The 23,288-nt window shown below is 34.8% G+C and overlaps 1 protein-coding gene across 2 annotated transcripts; it reads right to left on the bottom strand.

The window, feature by feature from the left end:
- Positions 1 to 1,468: 1,468 nt before the first annotated feature.
- On the bottom strand, positions 1,469 to 20,736 carry LOC112003911 (5'-3' exoribonuclease 3). Of its 2 annotated transcripts, none has more exons than XM_065772812.1 (23): positions 20,342 to 20,736; positions 18,523 to 18,625; positions 18,355 to 18,431; positions 16,654 to 16,845; positions 16,406 to 16,525; positions 16,209 to 16,271; positions 15,788 to 15,937; positions 15,513 to 15,677; positions 14,110 to 14,187; positions 13,902 to 13,988; positions 10,919 to 11,260; positions 10,609 to 10,704; positions 10,341 to 10,436; positions 10,189 to 10,259; positions 5,719 to 5,847; positions 5,525 to 5,601; positions 5,388 to 5,428; positions 5,190 to 5,264; positions 4,901 to 5,058; positions 3,572 to 3,688; positions 3,402 to 3,477; positions 2,561 to 2,640; positions 1,469 to 2,417 (listed from the first exon to the last, which is right to left on the bottom strand). In XM_065772812.1, the coding sequence occupies exons 1-23, from the start codon at positions 20,543 to 20,545 to the stop codon at positions 1,733 to 1,735; spliced, it is 3,282 nt and encodes a 1,093-aa protein (XP_065628884.1). In that variant the 5' UTR covers positions 20,546 to 20,736; the 3' UTR covers positions 1,469 to 1,732. The 2 variants fall into 2 exon arrangements, with proteins under 2 accessions (XP_065628884.1, XP_065628885.1); XM_065772813.1 differs by having other exon boundaries at positions 3,572 to 3,676; positions 20,342 to 20,735.
- Positions 20,737 to 23,288: the final 2,552 nt, after the last annotated feature.

The following is a 23,288-nucleotide window of genomic DNA, read 5'->3' as shown; positions in this document are numbered from 1 at the left end:
TTCCAAGCTGTGATTGTGCTGCATTCGTGTGGTTGATTGGACCAAAATCAATTCTTTCTTGGCCATCTTCTCTTTTACTCTCCAAAGTCCAAATTCATTTTGCTTCCAACCAATCAAAGAAAAAGGTAAAGCAACATTCTCTCTCTATGCCGCCCATCCCCAAAACCTCAATAAGTCTTTAACTTAGAATCAATCTATCTTAAATAATGGTATCAGGTAGCAATAACTAAGATTTTTCTAAACACTATTGGGTTGCCTTTTTCAGGTTGTCAAAAACAGTACACTTACCGCGTGCACATTTGTCGACCTTAGTTGAAACTTGTGGTTATAAAGTTTACAATCTGGTCCACCCGGTTTAGAATATATCATGGGACGGACACACAAAGATTCTAAGCAATTACATACAATCTCACACAGGAATAGACCAAGTTTTCCCCTTTCAAAAATAAAATCATGAAATCACTACTAGTATCATTTTCTTTTTCGATCATAGATCATCATACAACTTGCATTAATTATATGCTACATATACAATATAGAGAGACCGATAGAATATAGGAGAACGAAACATCCCACCTATTTTTGGGTCTCATCAACTGCATGTTTCCTCTAGTTCCATCCACACACACGTCAGGCTGTTTGGTACGAAAGATGAACGTACCATTTCCTAATTCCAATTTGGGTATATTATATGAAATCCAAATTTTACTTTTCAATATATTGGGGATTTGGGATCTCGAGTTGGATTACGCGTTGGCAAAATTGATAAACGTCCAACATTAGTAGCAGAATTTGTATGCAATAACAGACTCAATTTCCGTGGACGCATTGTTCCTATATGCAGTATTTGATATTGCAACTAATGTCAGGGCATCTTTGATGCTTTTATGTATTCTCATCAATCTATTATAACCTATCTGAAAAATGTTCAGTCGAATATTGGACATGATGGATGCTGTTGCAGCTATAATGGGCTGTGTCTAGTGGGGAACTAGTGGATTTAATGAATATCCCTCTCCCACTTGTCTCACCCTAGTTCTTAGTTGGCTATAGCGTCTACGAGTCTAGCATTTACAGCAAGTTGTGCACTAACGAAAAGCGTTATTCAGAATTTGGTTTCTTCTGCTACAAGGATCACGATGTTTCCGAGCTTTCTTTTTGGGGATCACATTTTTGTTTCTCCAGTCCTGGTATTTACTCAAATTGGCAGTTGCGTTAGTACAAGATTAATATCATAAAGTAAATTTGCCATTGCCATTTATTCGGCACGATAGCTTTCACGAGTCGTTTTCAGCAATAACATGAATTTGTCATCTACGAATCACGATAACCCCGCAGGAAAAAAAGGATCACATCGTCCAACCAATATTGTCCAACGCCTCTAATTCTAAAGTCTAAATTACTAATCATTCTGCCCAGCTAAGAGTGGCACAGATAGACACAAAGCACTCTCAATAAAAAAGAAAGGTGGTGCAAACAATGGAACCTTAACCTCAATGGTGATATTATTCTACGATACAAGAATACACGTATACTCCAGCGTAATTCATTGAGATTTTTTTCCTTTTGAGAATACAATAAATACAAAAAACATATGAAGAATCCTAACCAAGATTAAGCCTCCTAGATAAATGAAAAATAATTTCATGATACAACCCAAATGAAAGAACTGACTATTGTACAACATTTTTATTGTCAAGGCCAGGATGGGGTGACAAGCAGCAATCAATTCTTACTTGCGCCCATACCCAGGCGGTGGAGGTTGTGGCCTCTTATTTCCTCTTTTGTCTAATACAGAGTATTGGTTACCTGATTGTTGAGGACGACTGTATCCCCTGGGGAAGCTATGGTTGGCTGTTGGAGCACCATTTGGCCAGTGCTGCTGACTAGAAGCTCCAGGTGGTTGGTAGTTCTGAAAACTGTTGTAACCAGCTTGGTAAGAATGAGCACGGACTCCATTTGGAGTATGTGCCAACGGTATTCCAGCAAACATGGGTACAGCAATCTGGCCACCTCCTGATGGGGGGTAGTATATATTCCTGGAATGCTCTCCACTATTGTGGGTAACTGATCGGTTATTTCTTTCATAATTTTGAGGTTGAGGCCTATTGTTTGGATGGCGGGGTGCTGATGAAACAAATGGTGGTTTATACCCATCATCATGGTAACCCTGACCGATGGAATTTGAATATTGAGGGGGGCCTCGAGGATGGTGACCTGCTCTTGGTGGCGGCATTTGATTATTTTGGTAGGAGGGCAACTGCGGTCTATATGCAGGCACGGGGTAAGAGTGTGGTGGGGCATGCATCCGATTGCCATAACCATTTCGATCTGCTTTCACTTGTAAGCTATTAACAACCAGTCGATGAGCTGCTTCCCCAAGATGTTGACCAGAAATGGCTCCTGAGGGGGCTTGCCTGAAAAGCAAGTGAAATCCACAATGGTCAAATATACTGATAAAAGATATTTGCATCTGAAGACACGGAAACAAGGAATTTCCCATAGGTTTAAAGGTTATGCATAGGCATTTCAATGAAAATGATTTACAATCAAGGCATACCTTCCATTCTCCCACGGCTTCCTTCCAGAATCTTCATGCCACAAAACAGGTTCAGGTTTTAAATCACCCAAATTCACAATCTGTAAGACAAGGAACTTCATGTGAGTTGATGTAAAACACAGAAAAACCACCACGCTTAAAAAGCCACCCCACACCACACTTGGCCATCAAAAATACCAGCTTTTATTTAAATTGTTATATTAGAATCTAAAATATCAAAAAGTAGAAATAATAAGAATCAATGAATGAGATACGTGTTGGATGTGATAACCGTTTTAAGGAACATATATATGTATAGACACAAACTGTAAATATGGTTGATTGAAAACATTATCCTAAGATCATATCTAAACAATACGATCAAGGCTTGAATGGTAGCGAGCACACTTGTAGGCTGTGGATGCTCATACACTGAAAACATCAAGAAACTCAAAGGGTAAGACACGTATAACCAAAACGTTTGAATTTTGCATCCACTTACTGAATGTCCTTGATCAGTAGTTGAAAGGGCATAGAAACAAAATAATTACCTCAAACCAACATCACTACCTTCCATTTTACTAGCAATATGTATGGAATAACAAGAATAATGTACAATAAGTTACAACTCTGAGAGAACAATAACATGGTTGTTTATTATTTGAATAACTCAAAAATTCATTATTTAGGACTTCATTTTATTCAAATTATTTACTGAAATGGGATTATATACCAGAATTAGATACTCTCCACACCAAAATTAGATACTCCCATACCAAATTCAGGAAAAGAGAAATAAAACACTAAAGGAGCAAAACTTTGACAAGCAACAAGACCTCACTAATAAGTGGTAACTACATACCTTCTTTGGGAATTTAACCCCCACAGGCGGTTGAGTGATATGTTCATGCATATCTGGGAGTCTGTATATAGCACATCTGAAAAAGAGGGAGTGAAGAAGAAATGCGAAGTGAGGAGAACAGGTGCTAGATGTATGGTTCATTCAATTGAACAACAGTCTCGAAAACTTACATGACTTGGTTGTCAATAACATCTTCCATTCCTGTGACAGGAGACCTGAAAATAGGTGGTCGAGGTTCTCCGCCACATGGGGATAAATAACCATTCATCCCACCACTGCATTTAGACCTAAATAAAATCAGAAAATAGTCCAACCATAAACTTAATTTTAAGTGAGCATGGAAAAAATCCACATGACCTACAAGCTAAAGCAAACAGCTGACAAGGCACTTCAAATATTTCCATCATAAATCAAGAAACAAGCAGCAAAACAGCCAAGGACACAAACAGACTTGTGACTAGACTAAATAACTCTTATGATGATATAAAATGAAATAAAATCACAATAATCAATTAATGCCAGAACTTTAGTTTAAAATAGTCAGAAAAGGATGCTAACACCACCAAGGTGACAAATTTATCTGTACAAGGTAAACAAACTCATATCTTTTTTTACCCCCCTAAGAGGCCAAGGGAGCAGGGATTCCTTAACTCAGGAATCATTCACTCTAAATAAATTACCAAAAGTTTAACAAAAAAAAAAAAAAAAAGGAAGAAGACAAGAGAGGTCAATGTGAAAAGCTGTAGCAAAAGCTATGCAGGTCATATTATGGCTAAGCAGAGCAAAATCTTGAGTCACTGGTACCATTACTTTCAGTTAGATGTAAGAACATACTGATTTATAAGATAGAGTCCACCTTATTATAATAGCATGGAATATTGCAGAACAAACTCAAGACCAGGCACAGTAAGATTATTCTGTAATCAGTATGAAGTACAAATTTAACCTAGAAACATAAGATTCTATAGAACAGAAGAAAGATGGTCACAACCAGATGCCAAATGTATTTATAAACGATAAACATTTATAAGGCAGAAAATTGGTAATAACTTGTCACAAATCTTGAAGGAAAAAATAATAAACTTAAAAGAACAAGCAAAACAAAGGCCTACCAAAAGCAAACATTAAAAATTGGCATGAAAATAAAAAATAAAAGATAATAATAACAATAAATAAATAAAAAAGATGACCTCCCAAAAAGTCATTGCTAGATCTTTTCTCCCCATTTTTTTTCTTAAGAGAACATCTTAATTATCTTACTAATTCTACATACTTGGGAAACTTGAACCAGAATGGCATCAAAATGTAGGACACAATAAATATTATTCATTAAATGTCAGGCATATAATAAGTGTGAATCAAATTTAGCATACAAAATGTGCATTAAGTGTCAGATTAGAAGAATCCTCACATAGAATGCATAAGTTCATTCATTCCTTGAATCTTGAAAAGGAAAAGAAAAAAAAAATAACAACATTTGAAAACAACTACAAACAAACCTTTTCTCAGGCTCGATTCTCTCCTTGACCTCAACCCGTTCTTTGTCTGTTAACCGTTTACACTTCTCATCAAGAATACTTATGCATACAGAGAGAGGATGAGATGATTTCACGAAAAGCATGTCAAACATCATGCTGTTTCTCCGTACCTCCTCCTCCTGTAAAAGAAATTGTAGAACTCAATATAAAAAAGGTGTCGTATCTAGCAAAGAAATGTAAAAAAAGACGAGATAACAAAGACAATCTAGTAAGTGCAGAATATCAAGCTAGTTAATGACAAACAGCATACCGTCAACGTATGTTCAATTTTCTGGACCTCTGCAAGAAGGCGAGCTTCATCAATAAATGGCAATTTTGCGATGCCCTTAAAAAACGCAAGTAGAGGTGTTAAAACATATATATATATATATATATATATATAGTGGTTGCTGCCTATATCATCATGATGTCTAAGATACAGAAATAGAGACCAAAACATAAACCCCACCTGCCAGGCAAATCGTTTGCCATTCATATCCACTTCAAAATCTGACCAAAAAAAAATAAAGGTTAAGGGTAAGCAAATTTTACTACATAAATTCAAAGAGAAACAAGTTTCAGGCCTCCATTAGGAAAAAAGCATACCAGCTGGGTAAAAGTCAATAATAGGTGAATTTGGATCAGTCATCAACTTCCTGTAATACTCAGGAAGTGCATGGGAACTGCAAGTGGATCAATTTTTTTTTGACAAATGCAAGTGGATCATAATTAGTTCTTTAGTAGATGGAATATTTTATAAAAAAATGAAAATGAGAAGAAATAAATAGTGGCTACTAAACCTTGCAGCAGGGAATACTCCCAAAAGCTGATTGAACGGTTTGAAGGGAGTACCAAGCTCAAAGCTTATATTCAGATCACTGAGATCCTTGAGATCAGAAGCAAAGGGTGCATAATGATAAGGATAAAACCTACAATAAATATGCTTCAGTGTCACAGTAATGATCCAAAAATGTTTTTTTTTTTTTTATAGGTAAAGATAAACTTACTAAAAAATAGACTACTTCATGTGCAATAGACAGGCTAATGATCTGAAGATGTGGACATATATTGAATCGAAATAACAAATTGACCAGAAAAATCATTGAAACCAGAAAAGAAGAAAGGGTCCTGCAGCTGTAAAAAGACTTGGGATCTGTTTGGTTGGGAGGAAGGACAATATGAGAAGGGTGGAAAATGGAAGTAAGAATATTTCTTGTTTTCCTTCGTACTTGTATGGTAGAGAGGATAGAAAGTCAATATAACTTTTTATAGTTTAGTTGGGAGGATGAAAAAAATAGTTTGTATGAATTTACTTCTTTACCTTATTACAATTACACACTTATTACATAAGAAGTAATCTTTCCCTTATTATATAAGGAAAATTGTAATTAGCTAAGTTATTTATGATAACACCATATAAAAGTGAACGTATCAACAACAACAAAGCCTTGGTACCAAAATTTGTGTTGGAATGGTGATGCATGTGCAAGGATGGGGAGTCCATTGATCATATGTTGTTACATTGCCATGTAGCTAGAGAGTTGTGGAATATCATATTTTCTTTATTTGTGGTTCACTGGTTTATGCCATGCCATGTTGTGAATCTTCTAGCTAGCCGGTCGCATAAATATAAGTCTTTGGTGATTTGGAGTATGATTCCTCATTGTATTATGTGAGGCATTTAGGCAGGGGAGGAATGCTCATACTTTTGAAGGATGTGAGAGATCAATTCATGATATGAAGTTTTTTCTCCAAACTTTGCCAACGTGAACAAACGCTTCGGGTGTTTTTACTTTTAATTCTTTGAAAGATTTGTGAAAGTTGTACTTTCTTTGCTTTATAGTTTTTGCTGTTTTTTTCTGATTCCTTAGTACACTGCCTGTGTGCTTTGGTTTCCTATATTGTTTTCTTTATTCAATGAAGTAATATTACTTATCAAAAATAAAATAAAACTAGGGGTTGGCTATGGATCCTCGACAGATTAGATTGGATTGGCCACATAAACATATCACATTTAAAATATTAATTTATTTTCTCTAGCCATCTATTTTACATAAAAAATAATGATTTGAATGAGTTGAAATCATTCCTTATAAACTCATTAGAGAGGCATGGGACAGAATCGAAAATTGGCCTTCATTTCCTAGAAGGGGAAGTTATGATGCATGGAGGATTAATTTGTTACTATTTCGCAAATTCATCTATTCAAGACTATGTTGGTAAAAGTGCGACCAGAGCAAAGCTCCAGTACTTTTCGCCTCACGAGGTGCATTCAAAGGAATGCTTTTTTATATTTTTCAAAAAAAAAAAAAATCTAAACTAAACTAAACTAAAGCATAGCCCTAGGATCTTAACACTATTGATATAAACCATTGATTTGGTACATAAAATCCAATTTATGGTGTGCGATTAAACACATTTGGTACCAAAATCCACCATTGATACTATATTGACAAATTCTTATTTTCTTGTACTTATTAAGTGATTAAAACTTGATGCCGTGGAACCTCGCCAAGGCAGGGCCCTTTGGACCCACCCCCAGAGAGGAAAACAAGGACTTATTAAGTGATTAAATTATTAACTAATATTAGTAATTAGTCATAGCACATTATGGTAGGAGGAGATTCAAGAAAGGATATAGACAGAAGTACTCACATCTAGCTAATCCAAAAATAAAAATGACTTGACTTGCAATTTTACACAAAAATTGCAAAAGGAGGAGCTTACATAAATGTTTATGAATTTTATATAATGTTTTAATTCAATTTATATGATTTTTTTTATCACTAGATTGTTGTGTTGCCCATTAATAATTATTTTCAAATTTATGACTTCTTTTTTTTAAGAATGTGTGCTTCGTATCTTCTGGCGCTTTTACGAACCCTGATTCAAGCCTAATTTTATGGAGCACAAGTGAAATTCAATTGAAATAAATGTAGTCGTTTTAAAGTTAACAAATTTTTGCTTATTAAGTTGTGGCCAATTTTGCAATTAGGGGTGAATTTGTAGTTTCAGCAATCCCAGCAAATTAAGTGTATTTTAGTTGTTTACTTGAGTCTGGAATTTTATAGGAGATCCTATATATCTTATCTTTTATTATCTTTAAGTTAAAGTTTTTTTTTTTTTTTATAGTCTCCGCTATCATACCAGGGTAAAACTTCCTTCTCGGACAGAAGATGTCCTCCTCGGACTGGAGACATCCTCCTCGGAAAGCAATGACCCTCTGCCCAGAGGATTCCGCTCCAATCTGGACCTTGCATTCTACTCATCCTTCTCTTCGGATGTGAAACAGTTCTCTCGTGGGTGTTCGGCCCGTTAATTTGGGCTTGATCCTTTTATCCCCCACAGGTATCGTGTGTTGTTTTCACCCTTTCTCTTATGTCTTTTCTTATTCTCTTCCATATGGTACTGTTCACAGATACCGTTCACACAACCACTAAACACCATTTTTTGATAAGTAAAAGTTTATTGATCTCAAAAAAATGGAACACCCTAGTACACAGGGAGTATACAAGGGGTCAAACAATCAAGAACAAAAATTACAAGAATCTAAGAAATCAAGAAAGGATGAAAAGGATTGGTTCCGCAATGCAGCCAACCAATCCATTAAAGTTCTAAAGAAAAATAGCTTCAAGTCCGAATATGGATCTCTCCTTATCTTCAAAGCACCAACTATTTCTCTCCCTCCAAAGGCACCACAATAAGCAATGGAGAACCATAAGCCATATATACCCATTTCGATGACGGCCAAAACTGCCTTGCCAACATGCTAGAAGCCCCACTACAAATTGTGGCATAACCTAGCTCACTCCAAACAACCCGAACACTATAGCCCACATATCCATTGCAACCAGACAATGAAGAAAAAGATGATCAACCGATTCTCCATTACACTTGCACATGTAGCACCGGTCTAATATTCAAACCTTCCTTCTTCATAAATTGTCAATTGTTAAACATTTCCTTAAAGCAACAATCCAAACAAAGAAAGCTACTCAAGAAGGAATCTTCTGCTTCCAAATGCTTTTCCAGGGAAAGCAATAGTCATTAGAGCCCACTAAGAGATTGTAATAATCCCTAACCGTGAAGCCCTTCTCTCTAACAAATTTTCAGCACATCTTATCCTCACCAAGCCCTCTAACCAATGCACCATATATGGTAACCATGAAACTGGCCAGTGCCTCTAGTTCCCAAGCATGCACACCCCTAAAGAAACTTACATCCCAAAACAGGATTCCGTAATCAAACTTCATAACCTCAGCCACACTAACCTCCATGAAACTGGCTAGTGCCTCTAGTTCCCGAGCATGCACACCCCTAAAGAAACTTACATCCCAAAACAGGATTCCGTTATCAAACTTCATGACCTCAGCCACACAACCACTAAACACCATATAATTCTCTCTTCTACTTCTTCCTTACAAGCCCAAATAAAAGCCCTTTCATTTGTCTTCCAAAAACCTAAAAGCCCATGTACTTTCTTCTAACTCATCAAACCACCTTTTAATTCTTAACACAAACCTATTACCCTTTCTCCAACAATTCCAAACCCAAGATCCAAAAAATCTACTAACCCTAAACCCAATACATGCAGACCTAGACATGCCCCAATTTGTCCTATGTCAGGAAGCTTTCTCCTCTGTTTTCTCTCAAAATGATAAAAGTTTGTGGGCCCAGAATAAAAAATACTCCGCCAACCCTCTTTATTTCTGCTGAGATTTCTTCCCTACTGAAAAGAGGAAAATGACAATCAGCCCACCATTTTCTCTCATAAGTTCTCCATCCCCTTTTCTTAACTGAGAAGTTTTCCATCCTCTACCTCAAGATGTGTATGTCATTTCAAAACTTACACAGACCAACTACCCTTCCTCAAAAAATAGAGGAGCTATGTAAGTTATTGAATAAGTTCCCCCACCCCTTCTTTCTCTTCACCCTTTCCAATCCCAAAACAATACCTCACACGAAGCAATTTTTTTTAATTTTTAATTTTTGGTTTGGGGGGGAAGAGGAGAGATAAGTCAGAAGCCGGGAAAAAGTGCAAGTGATTAACAAAATCACCGAAAATTGATGAATGGGAAACTGCAACCACTAATTTTAATAATTTACACTAGCAGGTGCATGCAAGAAATTGGGGAAAGAGGGAGAAATGCACCACAACAAACTTTGGGAAATGCAAAATAAGAAAAGATCGAAAAAAAAAACTAACCAAACACAAAACCTTAAAATTTAAGTACATTACTTTGAAGAACAAGAGAAAAAAAAAAACTAACCACTGCCAAGAACAAACCCCTTCGTAATAATAGTGCATAACCCAACATAAGCCTTCTGTGTAGCTCAAGACCTACCCAATAGAGAAGCCAATATAAACCTACAGTTATCTACCAAATACAAGTACCAATATATTTGAACTCATTTTACTTACCACATCTCTTCGTATTGCTTCAAGCTCCTCAGGCGTTCTTGCAGAAAACTTTTCCTCATAATATCTTTCTTTCCACCCCGGTGATCCCAATTTGACCTAATTAAACAACAGAATATTGGTAACAACACAAAAAGTAATAGCTAATTAAGCCTTGTATGATGTCCTCATCCTCCACCTTTTCTCATGGGAGAAGGACCATCTCAGCTAGAGCTTATTGGTAACAAACATTTAAAACTAATCAATATGCAGAGGTAAACTGTCATCAAACCTTGTCTTCTTCTGGATTTTTTGAGTTAAAAGCATCAGACTTCTCACGAAGTATCTCCTTAAGCTTTACTTTTAATTCTTCTTTGTTTTCATTTACCTGGAAACCAAAAACAAAGAGATGATGGCTTAATGAGCATCACTTTAACATCATATAATAACAACAAAGATTACAAATAAACAATGATAGAAAATAGATGCAATCATAACTCCACGCCAACAAGGCTCATACCCAAGCCCACAGAAAGTCCTAAAGAAAGGGTGATGGAGTCAGAATTACATTAAAGAGCCTCGCCTGAAGCAGGAAAACGTACATCTGTTTCAAGGTTATTTTCAGCTTCAACAATAGCAGCACCAATAGAAGCCCCTGAAGAGTAACGTGCAACTTTATGGGGCCGAGACTGTTTGCTTTTAATTTCAAGCCCTGACAATCCTGATGTGGCTTGTCCAAGTGGGTAATCTTTTCTAACGGACATTGAGCCCTCTGAACGGTGATTAAAGCCAGGTTGTTGAAAAGGTGAAGGTGAAGGACCAGAAGCAAGACGAGAACCATGGAACCGAGCAACTGGCACTAGAGACTCAGGTTGAACTTGAGGCTCGACGTCATCTCTTCTCTTGGCCTGTGCCTTGTCACGCTTTATTCTTTCAGACTGCCGCTGAAAAAGGAATACAGAATAAAAGATTATCATGATTTAAGTTTACAGGAATAACATATAGCAACAACCAATGACAGCCGCATTACATAATGCTGGATCTGATAATATTCAGACAAACTATAAGCGTAGAAAATCACTACTTTTAACTGCAAGTAGTATGAACAATAATACAAAACCTGAGATACTGATGATCACCCGATGCAGTTATGTGAGACTAATTTTTTTCTACTTCAGAATTTTGTCCATTCAAGATTTATTTTATCCAATTGAAGCACAGTTGTATGGTTTTAAAGGTCTAGTTACAAATATTTTAGGGCTACAGTGGACTTAATTTGGGCTATTTATATTACAAGTTATAGTTTTTAACAAAAAGATATTACAAGTTATAGTTGGTTTTGTATTCCAGGCAGGACTGTATTTACTGCAACTCCAACAAATCAAAGGGTACTTTGGTAGTTTAGCTGAGTCCAGAATTTTTCTAAAAGAATCCATGTATCTTATGTTTATTGACATACAAGTAAGTTTAAATTAGTTTACTAGGTTTTAATTTACTACTCAAATTTGGAGTAATATGCTACCAGTACAAGAAAGAGTCCTTGTGCCAAATATTCTCAAAGAATGGAAGGAGTTAAATAATATAATTGAGTATTGGTTGTAAAAGGCATGTGTACCCGAGTTTGATCTTTCTTCTTTCTAATCTCTTTCCTTCTTCACTTTCTCATGTGATTAATGAGTATACAGCCCCTGAATACTACAAGCTTCTATCTTCTGTCTTTCTTACAAATCAAGTCCTTCCTCTATCAAAACCCTATGACCCAACATGCTTTCTCTACCAAATAACTCATAAAACCATATTTTAATTCCTAAACAAATCTGCAGTCTAGAATTTTCTAGCAACTTGATTGGTATTGAATTACTCTCTCTCTCTCTCTCTCTCTCTCTCTCTCTCTCTCTCTCTCATTAATTTGGGCTATTTATATTACAAGTTATAGTTTTTAACAAAAAGATATTACAAGTTATAGTTGGTTTTGTATTCCAGGCAGGACTGTATTTACTGCAACTCCAACAAATCAAAGGGTACTTTGGTAGTTTAGCTGAGTCCAGAATTTTTCTAAAAGAATCCATGTATCTTATGTTTATTGACATACAAGTAAGTTTAAATTAGTTTATTAGGTTTTAATTTACTACTCAAATTTGGAGTAATATGCTACCAGTACAAGAAAGAGTCCTTGTACCAAATGTTCTCAAAGAATGGAAGGAGTTAAATAATATAATTGAGTATTGGTTGTAAAAGGCGTGTGTACCCGAGTTTGATCTTTCTTCTTTCTAATCTCTTTCCTTCTTCACTTTCTCATGCGATTAATGAGTATACAGCCCCTGAATACTACAAGCTTCTATCTTCTGTCTTTCTTACAAATCAAGTCCTTCCTCTATCAAAACCCTATGACCCAACATGCTTTCTCTACCAAATAACTCATAAAACCATATTTTAATTCCTAAACAAATCTGCAGTCTAGAATTTTCTAGCAACTTGATTGGTATTGAATTACTCTCTCTCTCTCTCTCTCTCTCCCCACTAAAACTTATTTAAATAATTCACTAGTTACAACAATAGGTGGAGGGATTCAAACCTTGGTCCTCCTCATAACAGAGCAGGCAACCCCATTGAGCTACAAGACTCTTGGCTCTCCAAACTAAACCTTAATCCCGTGGCTTTTTAAAAAAAAATAATTTGGATCAATCACATGTATCTTTTCAGCCATTCTATCCTACCTAAGGTCATACCCTCTTTAGTCTCCATTTGTTATATCATTCTTCATTACTTCTACTCATGTTGCTTTAAACCGTCTACCCCTTTTGGCTCCCAGTTGACCAGACTCTAAAAGCCTAGAGTCAAGGAGATCTAACTCAACTAGCACCTCCTTCCCTTATAAGATTTAAGGGGAGGGTGGTGTCATGGATTCAAGACCCATTGGGATAGTTTTTAACTTACCAATAAAGAAAAATCATAGAAAGTAAAGATGACATGAAAATTGCTCCCATGATCGAAATCCTCCAATTATGTAATTTAAAAAATTATTTCTCCATTTTCCCCATAACTTCCTTACACTACCCATCCAGATATTCTAAAGATTCCTCCCATATGCAAGCAGAATAAAAACAGGATTTCAGCATTGGTCATTGGACTACCACTTTCCCTACCACCTTTTTTGATAAGCACTTACCCTACCACCTTTTTTGATAAGCACTCCCCCTACCACCTTTGAAAAAGATTTTACAGAAGTTTCAACACTTTGCAAGGCCACCAAGGTAGAAAACTTTGGTAAGTTGAAATACAGATATTAGAAAACTGCAGCTGACTTCTTGACAGTCAAATATTACTTAAAAGGTTCGAGAATCCATTGACTGCTTAATTCTGGTTCTCTTTATTATTTCCCCCACATATGCACATGAAACTGAAAATAACACCGTGGTACATAACAAAATAATTTTTAAAAGTGACAGCAAGAAGAGTGAGGGGTGTCTTGAGCAAGCTGCAGATGATAAATGGGACCATCTCTATAATTATTTCAACCCTCATCAATGACATTATTATTTATTATGTTGAAGAGAACCATGTCAATCTAAGAACAGAGCAAACCTGATGTAATCGAGCTCTCTTCTGAAATATCTTATCTTCAAAAGATCCAACAGCTTGAATAAAATGCTCCACCCTGCTCAAATTTGGCTGTGAAATAAAACAAGTCAAGAATGATACATAACCCCTAAAGAAGATTAAAAAGAAAAAGCAACTGGGCAACTGAGACAAATTCTAGAAGCGACAACACTCCAGAAATTAATAAAAATACCTTGCTTCCATTGGTCAAATACCCACCCATTGCCCTCAATTCCTTCTTGTATATAGCTAGAAGCAAGTTAATAGCACCCTAGAAAATTAAGAGGGTAGAGGATTTCATTGGGTAAATTGAAGAAAAGTCAAAAAGGAAATTCAAATCACAGCTAGCTTGCAAGTTGCAAAATTTACATTATCTTCTTGTGATTTGCAATAATGAAAATGACATAATAATGGAAAATACAAATGCCTAAAGAACACCAATTTATATATTTTAATGTGAGATACTAATGAAAATGCCATAATAATAGTTGATTATCAATCACATGGTATACAAATTTCTCTTGTGAACATCCTTGCCATTGAATATGCTACATCATCATTCAATAATCTCTAGTGATGAAGTTTATGTTTAAAATAACAATAGAATCAATAAAAAATTTCTACATCAAAATTTCTATCTACCACATTTACAAACGAAAATCTTTCATTCTTGCCTTCCTTCTTTTGGTGCATAACTACCTTTACTTCAAAAGGTTAAATTATCAAAGCCAAAATGTCATATAACATTTGAATGATTACAAGTCTGATTAGTACTCTATTAATAAACTAAATATACATAGCAAGCATTTACTCCCCAAAATTCGTTTGTGTATATGTTAGAAACATAGGTGCTGATTTTCTTTATTGGTAAGGTACACACCAGATGAGTCTTGAACCTATGACCTTACCCTCCACCTTACTCTTATAAGGGGAGGAAGTGGCATTTGAGCTAGAGCTCATTGAGTAGATGCTAATAAATTTATAATTAAATGTAATGTACAACTGCTGATGATACAGACCAGAATGATGTTAGTTTCTAATAGTGGGTTTTTTTTTTATAAGTAACAAGCAATTTTGTATTCGTAGATTATAAACAGCACAGTTAGTTTTGTAATTTGTAAACACATAATGTTTATCATTTTCAACAAACATTTTAACCACCTAGAAATGACAGACATATTCCTATTAAAGAAAAGCCTGCGCATGTTGTACCAAAAACCTAAATTCAAATCTCAACCAAGTCTAAACTCAAGATAATTGCACTACTCAAGTAGCCAACAGAAATTTACCCACGAACTCCAATATATTCATGTAATCAACAGCATTGACATCAGCATAGGCAATTAAACAATTAACAAATCCCCAAAAAAAAAAAAAACTTGGCCAATTACAACTTCTCCAAATGCCACCTAAACTATATCCATACATTGCCATCTTCTTTATATTACCAAACATCTACTTTTAAGCTTTCCTTCTTGGAGGAGGGCGTTTAAAACATGAAAAAATTATGATTATGATACTTTAAAATATCGCTATACCAAAGCAATCGTGTTTCAGAAGTAATCTACTCCAAAAGAAATTGATTGTTTAACAAACCTCACGAATCTCCAAAGTGGGCATGTGGGGTAAGAAATCATTGCCAACAAAGAAACACATGAAAATAAAATCATCCACAATGCATTCAAAATCAATCTTGAATGGACAGTTGGGAATTGTCATCTCATGCTCCAAATACTCTCGAAGAGTCCAAATGTGGAGAAACTGCCAGGAAGGTAAAGATAGGGATATATAAATAAGAACCAAAAAAGATACAATATTGGCTACACAAAATTGTCTTTACCACCAAGGAATTCCAAAGAATGAAATCCAACCTGGAATGGTTTTTTGGCCACAACAGCACTGTCACCTTTCTCATCAAACTCCCCAGCCTTTCTTTTTGCCTTCCCTTCACAATCTGATGCAAAATGACCCATCTGACCACATAGGAAGCATTTGTCTTGTTGCCCGGGAGTAAATACAACCTGAAATGGAAAACGGACCATTTAGAAGGAGCACCAACTTTTGCTAAACATGTTGATAAGACCACATTATATCACAAGTATTGCAAACATTAATACATATAATACCCATTCATACTAATGAATAAGCATTTGCAAAAGAATACAAACAAGTAAAGAGAAGAATAGAATGCTTCCAGGAAAAATAAGATTCCACCGATCTCTCTTTTCTTCAATAAGATAATTTACCCATTCTAATTAAGATAAATGTTGCAAGTAAATTGTGTATGCCAACCTCTCGAAGGATTGAAAAATGAATTTCATGGGTAGCCAAAGCCAACATAATCAAATCTGCATCCTGTCATGTGGCATCAATTAATAGAGAAGCCAATGTTAGTCTAAAACAGCTGAGGCACAGGTGTATCAATCAAATGCCAAAAAATTTAGAAAGAGCCAATTTCTCTACTATAGGTGCACAAGGAAGAAGTATACCAAACCATACAGGCAATGACGTGTATTTGGGTCATAACCAGGAAGGTTTCTTTGAAGACGAATATATGACATAATCTTGTGTTCCCCTTCACCAGGAACATTGGCATCAGAGATGATGACCTTGCCACACACAAAAAGGTACAGTTAGCACACTCCTTGACCATTGTAGCACATACATACGAGTACCACAGTCTAACCACAAAGTAAGCAAATTAGAAGGTGATAACGGAGATTGGCAAGGAAAATACCTTAACATTTTCCCAACCAGGGTCATTGTTCAACCTGAGATGAACATAGTACTGTAGTGCAATCGATAGAACAGCCATAAATTCAGTTCCAGGTGTAATAACATTAGAATCACAAATTTGTGACTCCTGTTTAGGAGGAAGCTTTCTGCCCTCTTTCTCAAACTCTTCCCTTAGCCGTGCTTCTTCAGCTGCCTACAGAAGAACAGCATCAATATAAATAGTTAGAAAACTTTTGTTTTCTTTTTTGAGATTTTTCCTCTTCTTAATAAAGAGTTCCCACCTGCCCGGGGAGAACACATAAAGAACTTACACATAGAATGAAGGAAAAGGAATATCTTGGGATAAAAATAAATTAATAAATAAGGTTTGAACTTCTAGGATCAAAAATTCTTGGCAATGATTGACATGAATTCTCCATTGATCAAAAGAGTAAATGACAAGTTGTAAGTCCAGCCCATGAGGAAATTAGTTCAGAGGATTTGAGTTTTTTTATTTGAGTTTTCATGGTGTGGAAAAAAGTTTTTCTTGTCAAAGATGTGTTGTTATGTTCCTCATCCACCAAGAAAAATATTCCTTGTCCACCTAAAATAGGTATTAAATCACTACATGTAGGCAGCACTGTAAAGGGTTTTGGTGGTATAGCTTTAGTGTGTATGAGAGAGTGTTAAAAGACAAAGTTTTTCTAGTGTGTTAGTGTGAGAAGACTCGTGGACGCATTGGGAATTAGGGTTAGTTTAGATTGTGAGGTTTATGAGAGTTCGCCGATGTGGTCGCAATCCTTATCATTGATGTTGGATTTTTTTTAATAAGTGTTCCCACGGATGTAAGCATAAAGTTTGCCTACCCGTTAAGGTGCAGCCTAGGATGTGTTGTAGACCCAGACATCTTGGGTTCAATCCCCACTAGGAGTTCCCTTGGATTACCTAATACATGGTTTTGACGAGTAGGACATGTATCCATGGTTTACTCCCCAAAGGTGAAAGGGCCCTGCCTTGGTGAGGTTCCACATCATAAAAAATAAAAAAAAATAAAATAAAAAAAGATGTAAGCATAGAGTTTGCCATACCACGTTAAATTTTGTGTCTTGTGTTACTAGGCTTTTTTTTTGTTTTGCATGTTTTTCACAATAAATTGGTATCAAAACTTCTGCTATCACAACAAACTAGCATCAAATCCCATCATCGCTCTTGGTATGAAGGTAATGATTGTTGAAGGCACAAATTTGGTTCGAGCTAAATGTGCATGCAAGTTTTAATTGGATTATGGCCTAGTCAAAATTTTGAATGCCATTCTTATTAATTCTAGCACATGCATTCTTTGAAGAGCTGTTGACTATTCTCAATGCCTAAATCAATAATCTGTCTATAAGTAGTTTCCATGCTAAAGGACATGTTACAAACAAAAAAATTTAAATGAGAAAAATACTTATGATATCAGCTATTAAGTGAGATTTCAAAATGCCAAAAGGAAACAAATGGATTTGCTTTCTATTGAAAATTTCAGAAGGAATATATATTCTCTTTCAAAAGTACTTCTAGTGAATAAATTCAATTTGTATAATAAGGAAGGGCCAAATGACTAATACTTATCAAAAAAAAAAAAAAAAAAAATGACTTAGACAAACAGTATACTTAAGAAGCCCTTCACATCTTATCAAAAAAAAAAAAAAAGCCTTTCACATGCACACACAAAAGCACATACCGCATCTGCTGCATCTTTAGCTGCTCTAAAACGCCTAGACCGTTGTTGATTCATTTTAGCCCTTGGGGCAACACCATCTACCAATCATTTCCAGATAATTAGTATTAAACACAGCACATACAGTATTTCATAGGCTTATGTTATGAATAAACTTGGCCTACTACTCACCAATAGCCATGTATAGCAGCTTTCGAGGCCGCACCATCCCAAAAAGCCTATCAATGTAGTCAAACATACACTGAAATACCTCATCAAAAGTTGTTGGAGAAGGCTGCACAAATAAAATAACATGGTAAACAAATAATTATTAAAAATTAATTTGAAAGAACATGAGGATATGGAGTCTGAGAACACAATCTCCAAAGTACACAGCATATCAGAGCGTTAAGCCCTTAAGCCCTCAAAATTTAGCATTTATTGAATCAATATAGCATTAGGCTTGTTTGATAACAAACAAACTCTCAAAAGAGTAATTCCTATATCTTTCCCATGGTGATAATATAACCTGATTAGAGGACATCTCTAGCATGGAAAGACTTAGGTTTTGCCAAAATGTCTTCAAATGGATCCATCACTTCATACCATGTAATGCAAACACATTGAATTTGCTTTATATTACTCAATTAAAAAAAAAAAAAAAAAAAAATCTAATATTTCTGCTGGACTGCCCCAAGAGCAAGCCAAAAATAGATCTTTCAAAACAGCATCAGGAATGCATCAAACCACAGAACAATTATCTAGTCAACGCATTAAGCCAAGGCAATTAATAATAATAGGACATCATCAGGGAATATTTTCCATAAACACACAACCAACTATGTTTAGACTTAGTGCCAAGATCCTCGTAGCTCAGAGGGTTTTCTAGTCTCCTTTATGAATAGAAGCAAGGTTCGAATCCCCCTCCCCCATTTGTTCAAACAATTGAATTATCGTGTGTGTGTGTGTGTGTGTGTGTGTGTGTTTTTACTTAGAAAAAACTAAACATACTTAAAAGAAAAAAAATACCCATTTGTTACACTTAATTGTAGTTAGGGTTGTAAACAAACCAAGTCGAGTATTAGAAATTCAAGATTATTCTTTTAATTTTATTTCAAAATATAATCCAAGCTTGAGCTCATTACCAAACTAGGTTATATGTTTAAGCTAGGTTCATTTTCTGGTCAAAAAGCTCGAGTTTGTTTATGAGTTATTTGATTAACTTATTCTTTTCTATAGCAAACACTATGACTAAAATTATTTGCCCCTTCACAAATATATGCTAATAATTTAATAACTAAATTATTGTTGAAATTGTATAATTTGAGTTAATTGATAGAATTATTTTTATTAATGAACTTATAAATGTTAGATTCACCAACCTTGTATTTTTTTTTTTTTTTTATTAGAAACAAAATATACTAACCTTTCCATTCTTAAAAAAATTATATATAACACTACTACAAAATGGACTATATATTATCAATAAATTACAAATAATAATTTGACACCCTATGAACTTATTTACATACTTATGCAATCCATTCTCAAGTCTATATAAGCATATTTTAAGCATTTAAACAATTAAAAATATAATACTATATATACTTTAATCAAGCCTCATACTCTCGAGCGCATTATTATGTTTGGGACTAGCTTGTTTAAAAATTCAAGCCTTAGGCATGAGTTTGACTTGTTAGCTAAATAAATGAAAGCTTTCCGAAACGAGCCCAAACTGTTTCGATTCAATTACAGCCTAATTGTAGTTAATAAATAATCACTACAACAATTTCAAATACCAATCCATGATTGATAAACTCTAAGAATAACTGAAGCTCAAATGCAATGCAATTCGAAAACATTGAGCACGAGGCTATACGTGTTAACAGATTCTATTAACCAATATACACAAATGTAACAGCACCTAAAGCTCATACAAAACCCTAATTACATTGCAGAGCACCAAAAATTCAGAGCAAGATAATGGAAATTTTATGCATTGAAATCGTACCCTATCTTCGGGGTGGAAACAAGGGTGAATGATCCCGTTCATGTCGAGATAGAGATTGTCGAATTCCAGTTCGTTAGGGTTTGGCTTGCTGGTATCGACCGGAATTTTGATGCCGTCGATTTCAACAGGTTCTTCTTCGACCACATCCTTCACCACCAACGGATACTTCTCCGCTAACCATCTATAGAAAGCCGGAACTCCCATTGCAAATCACTCGGAGCTCGCAGCCTCAGAAAAACAAAGAAATCTCCCGCGGCCCAAACAGAGTTGGCGAGAAAGAGCGAGAAAGTGAGAGAAGATCGTAACCCTAAAAACGAGACTTCCAAAAAAAATACTCAAAAGAGAGAGAACATGCGAAAGAAGAAACAGCGATTGGAGTTTAAGTGTGGGACTCGTAAAAACAAATTCTGTTTCGTTAGGGCACGAAACTAGTCGATGGGACAATGATGCCCTTTTCTAGATGGATTCGTAGCATATAAAAATGCGGAGAATTTGGGAGAAATATAGGGGTGTTTGTGTCTTTTGGTAGAGCTAGTATGGTAGGTCGGTATGATTTGATTAACTTTATGAAAATAAATAAATAAATAAATATCTGAAGCTATAATATATGGGATAATGTATCCAAAAAAAAAAATATATATATATATATAGAGATAATATTGATATTTTTGGTTTTGTATTGTGGGATAGTGGTGAGGTGTGCCAGAGAAGCTGTGACTCACAGTCACAGGTGGCATTCCCAGCTCCTGGATGCGATTGTCTGAGAAACAAAGTTTAGTTACAAAATTAGTCGTAACAGTAAGCAACAACCTTACTTAATATCTTTTTATTGAATGTGAATTTTGACAAATTCACTATTAGATTACATTTTCTTTAAAATTTCTAAAAAATTAAATATCAATAGTTATGTCATCAATAAATTGTTTAAATTGTAAGTTTTTGTAGTTTAAAATTATGCATAAAATATAAGCTTATAGATCATATAGTAAATAATATCCGATTGCCATAAAATTTGGCATGTGTATTAAGAGCGTAAAGAACATTCAATTCAACCGTTAAATTTTAAAAATATGTAGTAATGTTTATTTTATTAAGTAAGGTTGTAACCTTATGTTCAACTAATTTTGTAGCTAAACTTTGTCCTTGTGTAAGAGTTGAAAAAAAAAATTAACTTTCAATCTTAATTATTAAATCACCCTCAAAAAAAAATCTTAATTATTAAATAATAATGAGAAATAAAATATTTAAAGAAGTAAAAAGTTGAAAAGTTAAAAAATAAAAAATTGTAAAAGAAACGAGGGTAATCGCATCAATTGCAATACCTTAATTCTCAATCCACTTTTATGTATCTAAAAAACTATTTATGGTTTTAGATTGGACAAGCTCAAACTCTTGTTCTAATGACCCCTTCTTTCAAAAATTGTGTGAGCAATGTTATCATATATCGTGTATAATATATTAAAGTCAAAGTTCAATCATAATTAAATTTCAATTTTAAATTGTCTAATAAATATTAGATTTTAACTATATTGTAATTTTGTGTAGGTATTATTCTGATTACACTATAATTTGATACCAAGTATCTTTAAACTTTTAATGCACTAAAATTTCATGCTAGTTATCCTTCTGATTATGCTAATCTTGTATCAATTATATTTATCTGCAAAATCAAGCATCTAAATTTGTAAAATATAAAAAGACTAAAATACTAATCTTGTATCAATTATCTGCAAAATTAAGCATCTAAATTTATAAAATATAAAATACTAAAATCCATAAGATAACCTTAAAATTTGGGGTCATATTGATTTTGTCCTTTGACGTTTCAAAATTTTGATTCACTCCTCTAATGCTAGGATGTCATTTTGATTTATGGTCCCTCTATTAATGTCAATACCTATGGGTTCAAGCAGTGCGAGGTATGGAGAACACTGCAGTGTGTGGAGGAGGAGAGAGAGAAAGAATCTCCCTCATGAACTCATCCTTGGTGGTGTGTGGAGGACAATGTAGCAATCGATGACGAGGACTGTGGTAGCAACACATTCACCCTTACCAATCTAGACACCTTTCTCCTTTAGATTAGACGACAATGCATTCTCCTCTCTCTCTCTCTCTCTTCAATTTGTGCGAATTCCAAATTTTACTTGTATTGAGACAAGCATTGAGATCGGTGTTTGGAGAGTTTGAGAGGGGATTGATTGGTGAAACTCTGTTTGAGTTCGTGATCTGGTTGTGATTTTTGTCTTGGTTGTGTTTTTTATTATTTTGGTTGTTGCTATGCAATAGTAATTGAGATTGTATTGGGTTAGATTGGATGTGGAGAAAATCTTCCTTGGTTAGAAGGGTAATGATAAGAAGAAAATTGAAGTTTAAAATAGCTTTACTCATTTGTTGATGGAAGGATTAACATCAAATAATGAATTCCAACCTATTAGAATTTAAAGCAAAATTATCTAGTATTTTCAAGCATGTCATAGTGAAATTCTACTATGCTACATAACATTAGCTTTTGGTTTTAGCCAAGGTTAGGCAAAATATAAACAATCGTAGAGAATTCACACTCAAGAATACATGAGAAATCTCATTCGTGTTTTTTTTTTTTTTTTTTTTCGTCAATATATATGAAGTTATTGAAACCTTCATATAGCTCACGATGCTAACATCTAAAATAAAAAATAATGTCTTCATGTGCCTTTTGTTTATCTAAAAAAAAAAAAAAAAGTCATCAACTGCCTTTCTAAATCCCCTCTTCTTCATTTTTATCTCTTTCAATGAATGCAACAAGCTTTCTCTACCTGTCCTATCCCAGTCGATTTATGGGCAATTGTTATACCTTTTGGATCTATAATACAGTAAATCACATAAACTACATTACACATCAAAAATCATCAATACATTAATGGAAGGGAAACATGTCAAGGTTTGATCACATGACATACTCCTTTGA

Source organism: Quercus suber, unplaced genomic scaffold, assembly GCF_002906115.3.
Source record: "Quercus suber isolate HL8 unplaced genomic scaffold, Cork oak 2.0 scaffold_65, whole genome shotgun sequence".
In the NCBI taxonomy this organism is placed as follows: domain Eukaryota; kingdom Viridiplantae; phylum Streptophyta; class Magnoliopsida; order Fagales; family Fagaceae; genus Quercus; species Quercus suber.
The sequence above is the reverse complement of the archived record's forward strand: the minus strand, read 5'-3'. Positions and strand labels throughout refer to the sequence as shown.